This window comes from Liolophura sinensis, chromosome 1 (genome assembly GCF_032854445.1).
Source record: "Liolophura sinensis isolate JHLJ2023 chromosome 1, CUHK_Ljap_v2, whole genome shotgun sequence".
In the NCBI taxonomy this organism is placed as follows: Eukaryota; Metazoa; Mollusca; class Polyplacophora; order Chitonida; family Chitonidae; genus Liolophura; species Liolophura sinensis.
In genome coordinates this window covers 12,462,671-12,481,729 of record NC_088295.1, presented here as the reverse complement: position 1 = coordinate 12,481,729, position 19,059 = coordinate 12,462,671, and the positions used below count along the sequence as shown (strand labels likewise).

Genomic DNA, 19,059 nt, shown 5'->3' with positions numbered 1-19,059 from the left:
GTTTCCTATAGTCATGTGAGTTTAGAATCAAGCAACGAAATGTGATATTGCCGTGGCTTCTGAGGCATGAATACTGGTAGTTTCGCAAAACCTTACACCGGTTCTATTGTGATCTCGTCCCATCGAGGTAGCTGATGGCACGGGGCGTGAGCCGATCCCTTAGCAGTGTGTCGTATGCCCTGGTACACACAGGCAGTGGACAACGCCCCACGTAAGATTACGTACGATTTGCTCACCCGCAAAACTTTCAGTCAGATATTTCAACTATATAGACAGCTGTAAACTTGCATCGTCTGTTCAGTCTGAGGAATATTCCACGATGGAATGTTAACGTGCCCATTCCATCCGGCAACAGGAAGCGACCACATTGCTGCATCATGACACCAACGGCACTCTTAGCCTTAATTGTACTGGTGATGCCGTCACCAATCTGGACACACTCAAGGGTAAGCCCATGACTCAGTAGTTTTGAACCACCTGTATGCATGGTGAAAATTTAACTAGGTCTATACTGACCAAACTCGAGATTTAATTTACTGGTTTTCTTTACTGATCTTCATGCAAGTGTACCTTCTGCAGTGTCACTTGAGGGATAATCTGAGCACAAAGTTCTGAAAAAGTTTATTGTTCTTATTTCACACGTAGGCCTACTATTAAGCAGCCATTAGTATAGGCTGACCCTTTTAATGTTCCATTACCCCAGCGTGTACACTTTTTACCTAAAATTTCCACACATAATAATTGTACCTTATATAGGCCTACACATCAGATATGGCATATGTTTCTCACAAAAACATTCGAAACATAAATATATCTTTTATTTAAGGCGGGGGCTGGCAATAGTATATACCGGTACACTATTATCAAAAGATATATCAATCATATATCTGTTGAAATGTAACAAATGTAACATTTTTACATTGGTTTCGTTATCTTTTCCAAACCATAATAAACACCAATAATCTTATTTGAAATATACACAGTTCATCATCCCTTTCCAATTAACATTATTAAAAAGCATCAGTTTTCCTCCAAATCTGATGTTAAAAACAGAGTTATAACACCTATGCTCTTTCCCAAAACGAAAATATTAAGAGAATGTCAAATGTTCTACACACTGTGATTCCCAACATGTGTTTAACCTTACGCCCCCTATGATAATTATTTGGCACAATGTTATACAACACAAAACATTTTTAATGTGAAACGCTTGGTGAGTATTAAATTGACATTAAGATATAGTGTTAGATTACATCTTATTTTTATCATTTTTGTTAATTTTCCAAGACTTAAATTTATGGTGTTGATGTAAGTAAAAGTTTAACATTATAAAACTCTCCTTTATCCACCACAGTCAAATTCTTGGATCTTACATTATTAACGTTGTGTATAGAACGTTATGTTTTATGAGTGTTTTGGAATGTTTACTTCACTGTTCGATTTGCTGAACACGTATATATTTGAGTGTGTGTTTACTTCTCTTCCACGTTCAGATATAGAGGTAAATTATATTGGACATCTACATTGAGACCATATCGAATATCGCTTATATACATATACCTCTCTTTGAAATGGAATCCATGCCTGCTGGTTGTTTATTCTGTTCTGCATAGTATGAAAGGTAAATAGTTATACAGACAAACACATGTAGACTACCAATCTATATAGATCAACAGGATTAAGGTGGTGGGGTGGTGGGGCGTAAGCACATAACACGTAAGCATAATAATTAGTTGTATGACAGGACAGTGATTAGCATGATTTTTAAATTTCGAGATATACATATGTATCAACAATTTATATCAACGTGATTGTTATTAGAAATCCGTGGTATTATTATGCAAAAAAACGCTGAACAAAATATTCGAACAATCTGTATATAATCACCCGATAAGAAGTTAAACGCTAAGCCTATACACAAAATCTGTATTTAACTATATGAAGTCAATACCAAATAAAAATTGCTAGTCGATTCCATTTTACAATAAATACCTAAATTATATGCATGGGCCCATTTATACCGAGCGCCATTTTTATTCCTAAAACAATTAATATGGATAAAATATTTTAATACGCCCAATTACTAGGCCTATATATGTGCGGCATACAAGTGTACAAGTTGTACACAGTAGGGCTGTTGTGAGGATATGCACATCCACATGTATGATTTTGTGTATATATCAGAAGTACACAAGTTGTGAGCCTAATTTGTGCAGCACATTCACAATGACATACAGTGCATACATGGATGTGCAAGTTTCTATGGGCAACGCATTAGTAGGCCTACGAACGTGTACATATATGATCAAGCATATATATGGTAGGCTATACATGTTGGGCACGACATAATTTATACATGCCGATCATTTTGTTGCAAAACTGCCACCTTTGTTTTTATTTTTTTTATTTTTTTTTTTCATTCACTTGATTGGACTTTTACGCCGTGATCAAGACTATTCGACTTTTACGAATGTGACCAGCATTGGGCCTGTTTGGAGGCAGAAAACTGAAGGACTACATTGCCATGCATTTATCGGGAATGATCTATACACAGGCCGACAAGGATTTTGGCCATTTCATTCAACCATGGAAACATTTTTTTTCTATTCGAGAAATCGGGGTTTGATTGGTTTACATGCATGCCCACCTCGATCGGCATCACATATGTTTTTCAGCTTGCTCTGGGCATTCTCTCGGTGGACTGCATAAAACCGTCTATGCGTGGAGAATGTGGATCACGTTGTCGTCATGTGACTCAACTTGGTTAAAATGGCGGCAACGTCAGAAATTTCTTCAAGTTGTTACTCAGGCTCTATGTGAGGTTTTGTGTATAATTCTGCCTTTTTCAACATATACCCGATACCATGTTTTAACTTATAACCATTCTGATCAGCCGCAGTGTTTCATCTTTGTGAGTTTGTCGAAGACAGGCATGCACTCAGACGAAACACTGACAGGTGACTGGAGGCCTATTACGGTACTGTAGGTCCCTACTTGTGGTACGTGCTGTTCACAGGCACTTGGAACCCATTGATAGAGTAAAATAAAATACTACAATATATGGCGCCCTAGAATGATATTCATTGCTTTGAGTATTTGGGTTCTTCACTAGGACCAGGAGGTGATAAATAACATGGAGCTAAATGGATGAAATGCTGAGTTTTGCCGTTTTCTAACTTTTCAAAGATCTAGAGGACAATGAAACTATCATATTTGAAGTTTAGGCACATTCTGATTACTTTTCCAGAAAAAATAGTTATCTAAAGCCTCTACTTTTCATTATTCATGCTAAAATCTTTTTCAAATCCTATCTAGCCTGGGTTAAATTTGGTTTGATTTTGCCCCAGTACTCTATGGTCACGAGAGTGTGCTGGTGATTGGCTCAGAGTAGCTACAACATCACTTAAAAACTATGAGGAATAACTATCCTAAAGCACCATATACAGTAGTATTTTATTTTGCTGTATTTGTCGGTTCCAAGTGCCTGTGATGGTGTTGGGTTATCAGTATGATCATGGGGCATTCAGACTGCCCATTCAGCACGGACACCGTTATCCACTAATTTGAGGTGATGGTAGCTGCACGCGTCAAGTAATTGGGTCAAGCAGTTGGTGCAAATGTTCAATTGATGTGTGAGACTAAAGGCCAACTATTAGTATAAAGCCAACCATACGACGAAGGTCCATTGGCCTAAAGACTGGCCCCCTAGGTCAATCACACTAGAGTCCTACTGATGGATGTCCAAAGACCTACTGTATACTGGCACTAGTATGAAGGTGTGGTTCACTAGTCCACCAAACGATGACATGATGCAACAGATAAGGAAAACATTTTTTGAACATAAACAATACATAGGTCTCTGTCTGCCAGCAACCCTTGGATGGTCGTGGGTTTCCTCCATAATGCTGGCAGCCATTGTATAAGTGAAATATTCTTGATTATGGCATAAAACACCAATGAAACGAATAAATAAATCCACGTAGCTTAGAAATGTCTTCAGTGTAAAAGTTTGAGCACAATTGGGAGAAGCTCCAGCACAAGATTTGTGCAATGAGTGAGAGATGTGTATGCAGATTAAGTGATCCTTGACTAATCGTACGATGCAGGAATGTGGACTTCTGAATGCAGAGCTCTTGATTTGTCTAATCAGTTAATGATTTGATGTTTTAAGACTTTTGGCATAACAGAGAGCATGTTAGTGTGTACATATGCTATTGGGCTGTGCCACATCAATTATTTCCAGAGTTATTGCCCTTTAAAAAAGAATACAAACTTGTAGAAAGTGAGTCCTAGGTGGTGCATCTCATTCTACCGTTATGATTGGATATTTGTGAAAGTTTGTAGGCAGGACAGTCAGAGACCATGTGAGAATGTGCATATGTTATTTAGGTTGCATTGATTTTTTCCAGAGTTATTGCCCTTTGAGCATAGAATGAAGACTTGTAGATAGTGAGTCCTTGTCAACACATCTCGTGTCGTTATGATTGGATATTTGTGAAAGTTTGTAGGCAGGACAGTCAGAGACCATGTGAGAATGTGCATATGTTATTTAGGTTGCATTGATTTTTTTCCAGAGTTATTGCCCTTGGATCATAGAATGAAGACTTGTAGATAGTGATTCCTTGTGAACACATCTCGTGTCGTTATGATTGGATATTTCCGAAAGTTTGTAGGCAGGACAGTCAGAGACCATGTGAGAATGTGCATATGTTATTTAGGTTGCATTGATTTTTTCCAGAGTTATTGCCCTTTGAGCATAGAATGAAGACTTGTAGGTAGGGAGTCCTTGTGAACACATCTCGTGTCGTTATGATTGGATATTTGTGAAAGTTTGTAGGCAGGACAGTCAGAGACCATGTGAGAATGTGCATATGTTATTTAGGTTGCATTGATTTTTTTCCCAGAGCTATTGCTTTTTGAGCATAGAATCTGAATGGGGATTTGAAGATAGTGAATGCTTGACACATGTATGTAGCATGTCCAGTCCCTAGTATTCACTTCCTGACCATTGCTGTTTGGGTTTATTTCTAACATGTCTCCTCAGGCTTTTATATACGGTACCACATCTCAGTTCTGTATGCTGAGTGGGTAGGTAGTATATTACTACACCTACCGTCATCTTGTGAACTAATGTGATCCTATTTTGATGTTATAATGCATAACCATAATGCAATCAGTCTGTTGAGTATAGCTTTGAGGTGATTTTGCATCTTCTTTGGGCTCTTGTTTTTTTTCTTCATTATTTGAACTTGCATGATGGTGAATTGTCTGAGCTACATTGGTCAGTATTGCAATATAGGCCTTTAGTAGTCATCATATCCAATGGTAGAAAGCATTGGCTGTTTTTCATATTTGGTCTTGAAAAGTCACAGAAATTTATGAATGTTTGTTTTGAAATATCTCTGGTCACCCTGATTATCTCACAGATAGAAACACTCACCACAAAGTGTATTGTAAAAGTTGTACTGAAATAGCTAGTACTGTATTGAATTTCTCATACTAATTACTGTTCTTAATTAACTAATATTTGTCTTCAGCTGGCTGCAATTGGTTATTTTCCTTTACATTGACAGGGTATCCACCTTAGCTGTCCACAGGATGGTAAGTACAAATTGAAAAAATAAAATTAAATGAACAAAATCTTTGTAAATTATTTGCTGATAGCAGTATTTAAAACTGGTGACAGTTGGTTTGCATAAAAATTAAACATAGTAACATGGTATTGTTTTTGGAAAAAAATTAGTAAAGAAATTTGATATTAAGCAAATCTAAATTGGTTTGAAAAGTTTCAAAGATTATTGTTATACATATGGTTGACATTTTCCAACTTGCAATTATTAGTTTCATAAGGAATGGTCAAGAAGAAGTTTTTTAATGCTATGGATGTAGCTTACATTTATGATGAGATACAATTCCACAGTGTACAAAGTTCAGTTCTCATTTTAGGTTGGAACCTCTTGGATGGCTCCTGTGTCAAGTTGCTGAAGGATCATATACAGGGATGGAAAGCAGCCCAGTCCTTCTGTCAAAGGTACATTTTGGTGACAAATCATTTGATGTCATTCAGGTTATGTATATATGAGGATTGTTGTGACTTCAGTTTGTGCCCTATGGAACATGTCAGATGAAACCCATCATCTTGAAATCAACCTTTCGCTTTGTATTTACAGTTACTGGTAGTATGTCTTTCAAACTGGTAGCATCAAAAGAACACGAGTTGTTGACTTGGTATCATGCATATTTGTGAAGCCGAGTAATTAAAAGTACAACATTAATCATCAGTTTAAGCAAAGTTCTAAGACTTTGCCTCTAAAGATCAATTTTTTGATGACATTTTAGGTCATTGACCATATTTTAGGTTCACATTACTTTATGGGTTATCTAATTGCAAACTGTTTGTTAATGTTATGGTATGATTGCTTATGATTTCCACACAGTGTTGGAGCACGTCTGGTCAGGCTGGATGACCATTGGATGACACAGATGGCTGGAGAGCTGGCCGAAGTCTCCAGCTTTTGGATTGGTAAGTTTAACCTCTGTCATCCAGTTAGATATGATATACCCTTTTATAGCATAATGGCATCACTGCTAAAATGTGCAGTGCATTGCAGACTTAGGAAACAGATACATCTGAAAGATGATGGCACAGATAAAAGTGGCTGGCAAATAGAAAAATAGCAAAATACAAACCCCGAATGATCTGGGTGGAATCAGTAGTGGTTAGCTGGTGGCCGCAGCAGGCGCTACCACAGTGGCTTACATTACTGGAACAATTTGTCCACCAACTGCTGCGCCTGTAATTTTGTTATTTGCAATAATAAGAAAATATCTATTAAAAGTTCCAAATGAGTTGTTTCATGTATTTGTACACCCAATTTCCTCAATGTGAAAGAGCCACTTTCAGTGCATTTTATGCACATCTTAAAGTTGGTTTTTGCGACAAAACTACATTGGTTCAATGGTCTAATTTTAGGGCTTCAAAAAGGTATAATTTTATCAATTTACACTGAAAAACGCCTTCAGAATAGGCAATATCATGAATAGCCAAAGATCATTACGACAGCTTCAAAGAAATACACACAGATGTGTTCATGCTATAAAGTGTCAGTGTTTTATCACATTGGTTCCTAAGCTTTCTCCGGCTTATTAAAATTGGTGAATATATAGTTTTTCCAGCTTATGCATATGTATTAATTAAGGTGGTTTTAACATTTAGGGTAATCTGTCCAAGTTCAATCTCTAAAACAGCGTTTTGATGAAACGAATGATACTTGCCACATGATAAAACCACTGTGTAAGTCAGTTACCACCTTTGGGTTGGGTATCTGTGCTAGAGGATCAGTCAGTCTTCGCCGTCTTTTGTCATCTCAGTCGTTTGGCAACCTTTGTGACAAAATACGGCCTTGACTGGGTGATCATCTAGCTTGAACACGCCAACTTCAGGCGGTAACAGTTACATATTATATAGCAGCTACAGAGGTTTACATGATCATTGTCTATATGGGTATAGATCCCACAACTCCTCGTGACAGTGCTACTTTATATTCCATTCTCATGTAGAACATGTGGTCAACCTGTTTGCAACAATATTGGTCACTATTGATTCATAGTTTGGCAATTCAGGTGCATGTATACAACTAAAGCTTGTGTCAAAGATTGTTAAAGATGTACATATACATCTACATTTTTTTTAAGTAGATCACAGACTCTTGCCCTGCTTGGGAAGGTGTACATTTCCCCTTCAAGTTCCCCACATGTATGTGTGCAAATGGCAGTGTTACTGAATTATTTGTATTTTCAATGAAGAAAGTCTGGTGTTCATTTAAAACAGGATTCAGCACAAATTCACAGAAGCAGTCCACATGGGCAGATAACTCTGTCAGCTCTCCGTCTGTGGGCTTTTGGTCAAATGGGTTTCCTTACCCTGCTGAAGACAAGTGTGTCTATGTGACAAATTCATCCGGGTTGTATTTGTGGAGTGAGGGGTCCTGTGATTTACTGATGAACTACATGTGTCAGCGCTCTGCCTGCTCACAAGGTAAACATAGGTCATATTCAAACTAAACAAGTAACTGTAAGATGAGTGAATAAGCGAATGAAAGTAGGACAAGCTCTGTTTGTTAAGCCATGTTCACACAATGAGATTTGTATTCTAGACTATGAAATAGCAGTTGTCAAATTTTCATTTGATTTCATTTGAGTTCAAGGAGTGAGTTTCATAGTCACAGTTTCAGTCAGTATGATCATGATTCTCCGTGTACATGTTTGTATAGTCAGTACATGATGATGGCCAGTCTATTGGATTAATGCAGGGAACCAGGCCCAGTTTCACGAAACTTCCTAAGTCTAGTAAATTGCTTAAGTCGAAATGTTTTTGCCTAAGTCCAGGATGGAGTGTTTCTCGACAAAACTTAAGTCAAACGCTTCCTAAGTATAGTATTAAGTTATAAATAACTTAAGAAGTTTCGAGAAAGCTGAATGTACTTCACACTAATTCTTATGAGTGAAAATGACAATTATCAGTTGAAGCTTTATGATTCTTTACACTGTTGATAAGCAGTGCATCTTAATTCCTTTATGCCATGCAGCTCAATCATTCTGACCGGCCCGGATAGCACAGTTGGTAGAGCGTCCGCTTCGGGACCGGTAGATCCAGGATCAATCCTTGGTCGAGTCAGACCTAAGACTTTAAAAGAGGAAGTTGTAACTTCCTCGCTTGGCGTTCAGCATGAAGGGGATAGTGCAACGACTGGTTGACCCGTATCAGTATAATGGCTCGGGCGGGGCGGCTTACTTGCCTTCGGTAAGTCGTCTCAGTGATGCAGCACTAAATAAAAGAGCGGTGGAAATCCGTCCTGCAACAAGGAGGCACATTACACGTGCATGCACCCTAATGATTCCTTCGTCGTCATATGACTGAAAAATTGTTGAGTACGACGTTAAACCCCAAGCACTCGCACTCAATCATTCTGAAATATCAATGTCACTTTCATATTAACTGCATACATGTACCTGCAAATGAACCTCCATGCAAAATGACAAGGTGAAAATGTTGTAATTGTCATGTTGACATTTCAGGTTCATTTCACTGTAGCAGAGACGCCTGTATTAATGAGAAGTGGGTGTGCGATGGGGTTGATGACTGCAGGGATTACTCAGATGAACTTGGATGCAGTGAGTTCTCAGTGTCAGAGATACACATGTCCAGGAACATCCAGGAACTGCCGCTCCCTCATCCACAAAGCTATAAGCTGGCTAAGTTGATTGTAACTCTCATGTGTTGCCATGGAATTCACAATCAACTTAGCCTACATGTACGACAGATTTGTGAAACAGAGAGTCCAGCAAAATGGCCATATCTAAATATCGCTTTATTAGTCACCGACCATGTACAACCTGGAAGTCTGTCAGTCCATCACGAACTAGTTTCTGGACTTTTTTTCAAAATGGTTAATCAAATTGAATTGGAACATGGTGCATGTCCCCACCATCCCCACCATCCCCACCAAGTTTCAGATCAAGTTTGAGGTTTCTGCAATTTCCTCCATTGTCAAAAAAAAACTGTAGTTTTTCTTCTGTTGTGAACCTCCTTCTTTTTCTTTTTCTTATTATTGCAAAATCTCAGAGTGGTAGGGAGTATGTAAGTTAAATGCCATAAACATATTATAATTTCCATTTATGCCCAGAAGTTGTTCACAAGTTTAATTTGAATGAAAATGTTTTAGGTTCAAGATGTTCATATCATCAGAAAGGCTCTGCGGGAACCATCACACAGGGTGACCTGTCACAGGAAATCTGCTATTGGTTAATTGAGGGACCAATGGGATCTAACATCAAGCTCAATGTACGCACTCACCTGCATTCCAGTGTCTGACTTTGACCCACATCTATTATCGAACACTGCATATGTATTGTGTATCTCTCTGGTTTAATTATCAAACTTCTCTACAGAAAGTTGAAGGATTGAAGGATTATTTCTTTACTGCACATCAGCAGTGTTTTCATCCATATCTTGGCAATACAGTAACATGTGTCTGAAAACAGTTTCCATATCTGCATGTACATAATGTGTCCAGGTCCATGTATTCAGTGTGGGCTATGTTATGTAGTGCACATGAACACCAGAATCACTACACCTATGTCATATGACACATAGGGTACGAGGTACGAGGTTCGGATAGTGAAGTTTTATAAGCGGATTGCTTTCATTGTTCACAGACCTTTGTGGCAATAATTCAGCAGTCGTTGATGTTCTCTTGTTTGGTCTTGAGTGATCCAAGGTCACTGAGGCCCACTTGTCCTCCACCAACATGACTTATCACACATCGGAAAGCTCGCCAGTATCTCGTTTAAGGTCGTTGGCCATGACCAAGCCGGCACTACAGTTTCCTCCACAGCTGACCACTATGGTATACATGTGTTTTAAAGAAGTCTACTACAACAGCCTGTGGTTGAGTCTACAAGAGCTCAGAAAGTATATAGAATGTACATGTACATGTATTTGATCTGTTTTCTTGGTTGATTATTCTCTGCCCAGATCTCCTCGGTAAGCCCTGATTTTAGCCTGGGTGATTTGCTAATATTTGCTGGTGGAAGGACAGAGGCCTCCTCCAAACTGCTGTCCAGAGTACCCCCTGGCTCCATCCCCCTTGAGATCTGGAGTGCTAGTAATCTTGTGTTCATCAAATACAACAAAGGATCACAGATCTCTTTTATTACGGCTGAGTGGATGGCTAGTAAGTTCCTCTGTCATATGCTCCTTTATTGTCTCTACAAATTATGTAAAAAGGTTCAGGCAAACCATTCAATAACAATTGAAAGATGCACTCAGGTAAATTGTTCAGTAATAATTTTTGTAAAAATTTTCACTTTTATGAACTTCAGATCAGGTTAGAAAAACAGCTGAGCCCTATCAGTGCATAAATTTGCATATTTAATGGATTCTGTGACTCTCATTGGCTGTTGCTTTCATGTAGTAACAGCTGTAAAGGTTTGTGTAATCTCAGATCAAGTTAGAAAACCAGCCTCATCCATGCTTACATGTAAATTTTGTGATCTTTTGTAAATGAATTCTGTAAGTTTTATTGATTGTTGGTGTCCATACAGTAATTCATTCCAAGATTGTATTTATTTTAAACAAATTACGTGTGTGAGTTAATTTTGTGGCACTCATGTCCGTTTCAAAAACCAGCTTGAACCCTACATATACATTATGAATTTAGGCTGAAAAGTATATTCTCTGAATGTTTTTTTTTTCTTTATAACCTTTGACTTGCAGTTAGTGTGGAGGCAGGGAAGTCTGGTCCATTCTTACAGAGCTTAACGGCAGGTTCAGTAGCCTCCACTGTGTCAGTTCATGGGACAGGTGTAGCTCTGGGTGGTCAGGAATTTGTCTGGGTGATGACAGCTGAAGCACCCCGTAAACTGGTTACCATAGTGGTAAGATCAGCCCCCTAGCCAGGGTTACAAACTTCTGCTGAAAAGCGACGCATACATTTACTAATTCTGATTGATTTGTTTATCCCTAAGACTGGGATTTAAAATCAGTGTTTTCATCATCTTCAGTTAAGGTGGTTTAAATCCAATGTCAGAATGCTTAACTATTTCCGGACTTAACACAGTCGGCTCTCCATCGGCTGTCAGATAGCTGATATGGATCAGTGGTGTACTCTGGGCACTCTGGTTTCCCCCACCCGTAAACCTGAAGGCAGGTGAAACAGCAATCAGGTAAATGAATATGAAGCTGACTGTTTACCTCACTGATGTCCTAGAGGGGTCACTTCACTTTAGGGAAACTGCATCAGTAATATCTCCATATGCAGCCAGGTATTTGTCAACTAGAAGACAAAATGTAATTATGCTTTAAAGAATAACTGTAGGAGTCACTCCTCTTTGGCATGCCTCTAATGAACTTGTCCCTCTATAATCATCTGAAGGATTTGAGCAGAGCCTTCACAGGCACCCATTAACCCTACCATGTGCCGTCTTATAAGTAGCAAATACTTGAGATCTGTATTAAGCACCACCCAAATGACCTGGTAAATGAACTGATCAGAGTGTCAGATTGACAGTGTTTTGGGTGGGGCATGTAGTGGAGACATTCACTCAGAGTTAAGATTTTCTCTTGTTAGGTTTATAATTGTTTATGTTTTTTATCTCTAGTTTGAGGATTTCCAGTTGGTTGATGGTGATCTAGTTGAAGTGATTGACGGTAATATGCTGGAGGCCCCAGTCCTGGTCCACTACCCCTCCAGCATAACACAGCCGCATGTCATAATATCAACTGGGAAAAATGTACTGGTGCATCTTAAAACTGGAGTCTATTCTCCAGCTCGAAAATTTAGGTTTTCCTACAAACAAGGTAACACTTTTGTTATTAGCTGAGACGGATGCTTAAATCTTTTCATGTTTTATGTGCCTGTTCATAAGCATACTCTGTACATCACATGTGGGGGCCTTCATGGCCGAGGGGGCTAGCACGCTAGTGTGGCACAAAGACCGAGAAGCCGTCACCAATACGGTCATTAAGAGTTTAAGTCTAGCCTGTGCTGGTCTCCTCTGGGGCTGTATGTGGGAAGATCTGCCAACAGCCTGCTGATGGTCGTGGGTTTCCCTCTGGGCTCTGCCTGGTTTCCTCCAACAATAATGTTGGCCACCAGCGTATAAGTGAAATAATCTTGAGTATGGTGTAAAACACCAATCAAGTAAATAAATAAATACAGTGCATGTACAGTTCACTTTACATCACTGTCACCACTAGACAAGTTTGACCTTTGGAACCATACAGTACGACAGACACAGGCTTCTTTAGGCTAAGCCGCACCGCTGGTGTCCTGCAGTGGAACTATTTAATCAGCATTTGTTAATAAAAATGTTTCAGGTTTTCATGAGAATCTTGTAGTATATACATAGTACTGTACATAAAGCAAGTGCATGTGTACATACAAAGTACTGTAAATAAAGCAAGTGCATGTGTATAAAGTATTATTAGAAACAAAAGCTGCGACCAAGTTTGACATCGTTTCCTGCCTCATCACTCTGACCCCAATGACCTCGGAGTTGTTAATGATTTCTGTGCAAAATTTACCTAATGGTGGCTGTGAAGCAAAGTGAACCTAGAGAGCGATGGATGGGCATTAGGAGTATATTTCGTGATGTACATGTTTACATGCAAGTAACTCAATGTTATGTATGCCACTCAAATTTCCACCACCTCTAGTTGAGTGACTTTAGCAGTACAGTTATTAAATTGAACAACTCTCCAAGAATCTTTTTTTTGGTTTTTTGACCGTGTCCAGCCGTGTGAGTGAAAGTTAATGATACTGTTGTCTGGTATACCTTTAGGATGTGATGTTATGCTGACATCTCACTCTGGCATCATTACCTCCCCTGGCAACTTTGTTCGCAACTATCCTGCATTCCAGAGATGTAGATACTACATCAGGCCACCCACAAATGTTACCCTTTATTTGGAGAAGGAAGAATTGAGAGATGGTGATGTACTCAAGGTAAGTTGATTATTTGCATCTTTTCTCTGTCTATATTGTTTTCACCAAAAGAGAATTTCTCTCTAAACTAATGGTGAAGTCACGGCTGCATGATTCTGCAACAGATTGACCCTTACAGTGAGGTATTTTGGATGTGCACCTTCGGGATATCAGAACAAAATAATCACTGACCTTGCCATGTATCTGAAAGTTTGTGAGACTTGTATAAAGAATACTAAACTCCTAAAATTTTTGCTTCGGGTGTTCTACATGCCTGTTGGGCTAAATAGAGTTTGTGTGCGTTGTTGTGGTGAAGAGCTGCTGTTTTCTCATTGCAGGTATATTCAGGGTTGGATGAGAGTGGTTTTTTGTTTAACACCTCAGAACAGAATAGTGAAAGCACCAGACTGTTTGCCTCAGACAAGCTGTTCCTTGGACTAAATACCAACTATGGAAATAACTCAAAAGGCTTTAAAGCCTCCTTTTCTGTAGGTATGTGACCGGAAAACTACGAGCTATATTATATTCATATTCATATTTCATTGAGTGGATGGTATTCCTGTCTGGCACTTGTGTAGTACAGATACAGCTCACCAGTATTTGTTCCCACCATTGTCAGACACTGCTTCAGTATAGGTGTTTATACCTGGGAGGAATATTTACAGCATAAACACCTATGAAGCACATGCACAGCTTACCAGTATGTTACCTTCCACCTTAACCATCAATTTTGTCTCAAATGTTATTTTATTATGAAATGCATGAATGTTTTATCCAAGCTATATTTTTGCGGCCTTTCACTTCTTATCAAGCATGTCACTATTCATGTATAAGAATTGATGAGCCTCTTTTCTTGCAGACTGTGAGAAGCCAAATTTCAACCTGCACACAACACCCAATTCAGATAACAAGTATTACAAGTCTAAATTACGGATAACCTGTGACAAAGGCTATGGCTTCAGGGATGAGATGTATCAGCCTCAAAGAACTGGCATAAAGTACGTGGAAATGGAATGTCAGTTAGGAGGAAATTGGAATGTTCATGTCATTCCTCAGTGTACACGTGAGTCGAAGCATGAAATCAGTATATTCTTGATATTTTAGGAAATTGAAATGGGAGTTGTATTCTATTTTAACCTGGAAACATACCATTGACCCACGCATTTAAAAGGAAAGATTGATACAACAGGTCAGACAAAATTATGATAATTAACAAAAGATGTACATGTTATGAAAGGTAGAGCGTTGATGCATACAGTGCCATGAGAAGTTTTAATTGTAATCAAAATTAAGAAGTTTAATTGATTATGTATACTGACCTGAAATTACTACATTCGATACAGAATACTTTATCATTTTCTTGATTATTTTGAGAGAAAGTAAGGTAATTCCTTTGTAAACTATGTTTGGGCCTTCAGCTGTGTACTGCGGCTTGCCACAGTCAGTAGATAACGGTTATGTGGAGACATCAACTGGTGTTGTGTTTGGCAAAGTGACTACATACAACTGTTTTGATGGTTATACTCTGGCTCATCACAACCCAAGCATCTGTGAGTCGGATGGCAAGTGGACAGACCCTCCAGCATGTATAGGTATGTATTCGTTTTTATCATTACAATGCATTTAATTGCTCTCCTGGATGGGCATTGTTTAAATGGAAGCTTGGACCAGTGCATTCCTGGATTTGATGGACGGCTAGACATTGCATTCGTAGTTTTGATTGATCTTAGGGATGCAACAAGTATATGAAACATTGTCACTGTAAATGTAAATCCTGAGTGTGGTAATGTTAAAAATACGGATTAATTTTGGTACTTCCTGACTAAATGGCACTTAGCTGAAATGGACTAGGGCATGTTGTCACACATTGACGCAGATATTCATGTATTGGCCAGATTCTTCCATCCGACTATTAGATTTAAAGTTCACATGTTTGCATTTTAGCTTCAAACTGCTCAGCGCTTGAAAAAGTAGAGAATGGCAACATGACTGTAGATGGAGATGGGTCCAGTTATTCCACAGTTGTGGAGTACACCTGTCAGGTGGGGTTTGAGATTATTGGAGCAAACCGTATCTTCTGTACATCTGATAGCACCTGGTCACACCCCTCTCCTACATGTTTTAGTAAGTGTTACATGTGGGTTTCTTTGGCTTTTAAACATCTATTTAAGTAATAAACTTGTTTATATATTTTTTTGTTTAAATTTGTTTTACTGATGTTCTGTCAATTCAGTAAACATGATTTAAATTGTAGAGTTTTTGAAAACAGACATACGTTTAGGATATATTGTTTTATCACAAGACTGAGGCAAGTTTACCAATGAAATGGCTGGAAAGGTGAATACTTTCTACACAACTGCATTCCATTGATTATGGATAAGGGTGGCAATGTATATGATGAATATGAAAGAGACTGTGCTCAGTTGAGCTAGTACCCTGATATGTTCTGTCTCTTTTTGTTGGATGCAGCCCTCACACGACATGTCTCTCAGCAACCTACGGATGGTCGTGGGTTTCCTCCCACCATAATGCTGGCTGCTGTCGTATAAGTGAAATATTCTTGAGTGCGGCGTAAAATACCAATCAAATAAATTAATAAGTATTACTGTCACTGCCATTTACAGCTTAATTACATTTACATGCAGTATGTAATTAGTAACCATGAGGTGCAGGTTCAAACCTGACCTTGGACACGTAATGTTTGGATTTATTGTCTCTCAGTGTTCATGGGATCTTTGTACCAGTTAATGGTCAGTGGCACTTGTGTGGCCTTGGGTGCATAATTCAACATTTACTGAACACATTTCTTGGGTGCGGTATGAATATGAGTATGTCATATGTGGAAACGTTTGTATTGAAGTAACTTTTTTACTCTGGGCATTTAGTTTATTCCACTCATGAAACTATCATCCACTGATATAAGGGAAAATTCATGAGTGTGATACAGTATAGACTTCAGTGAATGATCTTTTGTTTCAGAGGTACAGTGTCAAGTACCAGAGAAGATCATGAATGGTTACATTTCTGCACCAGATGAGACGTAATTTCGGTGATACCATCGATGTGAGCTGTGACTCGGGATATAGATTATCTGGTCCCGCTACTCTTAGCTGTCAGGCTAACCAGCAGTTTGGGAATATTCCAGAGTGCATTGGTAGGTGCGAGACAATCCCACTGGGACCAGTCTGACAAAGTTCATGGAATGCCATTTAGAAATGTAGATCTATTGTTATATTATTCACATTATGTTGCACCTCCTTGATGTGGGACTCTTGGCCAGTTTGAACGAAGTCCTCTTAGAATTACTTGCACGTAACTATCAAATGGTCAACTTTATCCAAAACCTTCGGAGCAGATTGAAACTGACATAAATTGTATAAAAGATGATTCTGTTTTTTTTACTCTGTAGTCTGCAATCCAAAACCCGATGTGTGGAATTAACAAAATTTCTGTTCTTTCAGACAGTACTTTACAGACACAACTGTTTACAAATTGCAAATCTACAATGTGCATCTGTGGTACATAATTTGTGACTTTTAACATTAAAAATTACATTTGTGCGGTGCTGCTCGACGAATGACGTGGTTCTGCTTTATTGGCCACAATATTGTGTACTACTTGTTTATTTAGTTTATTTAAGTTATTTGATTGGTGTTTCACTTATAACACGACAGCCAGCTTTTTGGTGGGAATAAACGGGCAGAACCCGGGGTAAACCCACAACCGTTTGCAGGTTGCTGACAGATCTTCCCACTTATGACCGGAGAAGAAGCCAGCATGAGCCAGACTTTAACTCACAGTGGCCGCATTAGTGAGAGGCTCCTGGGTCATTTTGCCGGCTGGCGTACTGATACCCTCGCCTTCGGAGGCCCTGTATGCATGTGTGTGTTCGAGCGCATGAGTGCGTATGATTAACGAATTTAAGTCTTGACTTCTTCTGTTCATATTCATTTAAATGACAGATGTAACGCCACAGTATCAACTGTAGATTATTATTCCTTAGAATCTACAGCTCCTCGTGAGACAAGTAGAGGGAAACTTTGGTAATTGTAAAGTTCATGATATCCCTCCTAGTAGCAGTTCAGCTTTGATATGTTAATACTGGTTAAGCAAGCCAAGTGCCAGAATGAACAATATTGTTTTGTTAGAGTGCAAAAAGTTTCGGCAGTTGTAAACTTGGCCTGGTCGTGGGAGTTCATTCACAAAAGCTCCCAGAGACCTGCCCATTGTTGTCTGACACTTGGCTTAATGTTCAAAACTCAACTACAAGTGTACCATGAACTTAACAGTTACCAAAGTTCCCCTCTAGACTCTGACGAGGAGCTGTGGATTCTAAAAAAATAATCTACAATTGCTGAACTGTCGTTCAAGTCACTTTACATCATATATTACATATTAAGAAATAAAAAATCCAGCATTTCATATATCCTTTAATGCGCACGTCGGGCCAAGTTTTAGTTTTATTTTCCTGACTGTATGTGACCATTGTTGTTTCTTCCTCACAGATATTGACGAATGTGCCCAAGATCAGCTGAATAACTGTACAGGAGTGGCCATGTGTGAGAACGAGCCTGGGATGTACAGCTGTGCTTGTCCATCAGGTTACACGCTGAATAACGACAGCCTCTCCTGCTCTGGTGTGCACATTGTCATTATCTGTCCAGTATTAAACCCTTCTCATCAACCACCGCACGTATAACTAATCTTACATCTTGTCTGACTTAATTGATTTGCAACTCATGTGTACCAGTTTGATGATATACAAGTACGAACACGCATGTATCGCAGGTTTCAGAGTATCAAATGTTATGTCTGGCTTAAATCTAAGTGCCAGTGTCATTCCAGTGCAAATTAGATGACATTTTAGTGTGGACTGAAGTTGTTGCTAAAGTCCTAATACACTTTGTAACAACTTGCCTCTAGTCTCTGCTAATTTTCTTCCGTTCATTAATGTCCCCCAATCAGAAATATGAGGAACAATGGTAGCTGAAAATATCATGCACATAACTTAGGACAGTATGATACATTTATGTATCTTAATATGAAATATGCCATATGCATATACATAGCAAATGTTCAGACAGTTCTGTGAAATAAACCATTTAATAACTTCCATTTCTAATGGTTTAAAAAAGTTTACCACTGTTTGCAGACCTGAAGTTTGTGTTTCTTTGGGAAAAAAAACACACTTTTAATTATTACAGGGTTGTGGTCTATCTGTGTCCACATATATTATTATATACTGTTCCTTGATGATTTCAGATGTAGACGAGTGTTCAGGCAAACATTATTGCAGCAATGGAACATGTATCAACAATGATGGGTCGTACAGCTGTGAGTGTTTTCATGGCTACGAGCTCTTCAGCAGCCCAGATATGGAAGGTTACGCCATCCCAGACTCAGAAAATGGATATCGGCCTGGAGACGTGTATTACATCAACCACACTTGTGTCAGTAAGTACAGTGTATCTAATCTGCCTGCATATGTAGGTAGGGAGGCCCTTCTGACTCTCAGATATCGGGCACCTGGCTATGAATTCAGTTAAAATTAAGTTTTTATTTATTGGTTTAT

At 38.8% G+C, this 19,059-nt stretch overlaps 1 protein-coding gene across 1 annotated transcript in view; it reads left to right on the top strand.

Moving 5' to 3' along the window:
- The first annotated feature begins 250 nt into the window (after window positions 1–250).
- The window catches only part of LOC135463745 (uncharacterized), a 110,879-nt gene continuing 92,070 nt past the window's right edge, over window positions 251–19,059 (top strand). The window contains exons 1-18 of the mRNA XM_064741206.1: window positions 251–446; window positions 5,574–5,601; window positions 5,947–6,031; window positions 6,438–6,523; window positions 7,832–8,038; window positions 9,079–9,174; window positions 9,726–9,844; window positions 10,538–10,736; window positions 11,279–11,439; window positions 12,163–12,361; window positions 13,345–13,508; window positions 13,826–13,979; window positions 14,347–14,550; window positions 14,906–15,079; window positions 15,432–15,611; window positions 16,498–16,641; window positions 17,993–18,124; window positions 18,750–18,941. Of these exons, the coding sequence (XP_064597276.1) occupies window positions 378–446; window positions 5,574–5,601; window positions 5,947–6,031; window positions 6,438–6,523; window positions 7,832–8,038; window positions 9,079–9,174; window positions 9,726–9,844; window positions 10,538–10,736; window positions 11,279–11,439; window positions 12,163–12,361; window positions 13,345–13,508; window positions 13,826–13,979; window positions 14,347–14,550; window positions 14,906–15,079; window positions 15,432–15,611; window positions 16,498–16,641; window positions 17,993–18,124; window positions 18,750–18,941 (2,593 nt within the window). The 5' untranslated portion in view covers window positions 251–377. The remainder of the gene's footprint in view (window positions 447–5,573; window positions 5,602–5,946; window positions 6,032–6,437; window positions 6,524–7,831; window positions 8,039–9,078; window positions 9,175–9,725; window positions 9,845–10,537; window positions 10,737–11,278; window positions 11,440–12,162; window positions 12,362–13,344; window positions 13,509–13,825; window positions 13,980–14,346; window positions 14,551–14,905; window positions 15,080–15,431; window positions 15,612–16,497; window positions 16,642–17,992; window positions 18,125–18,749; window positions 18,942–19,059) is intronic.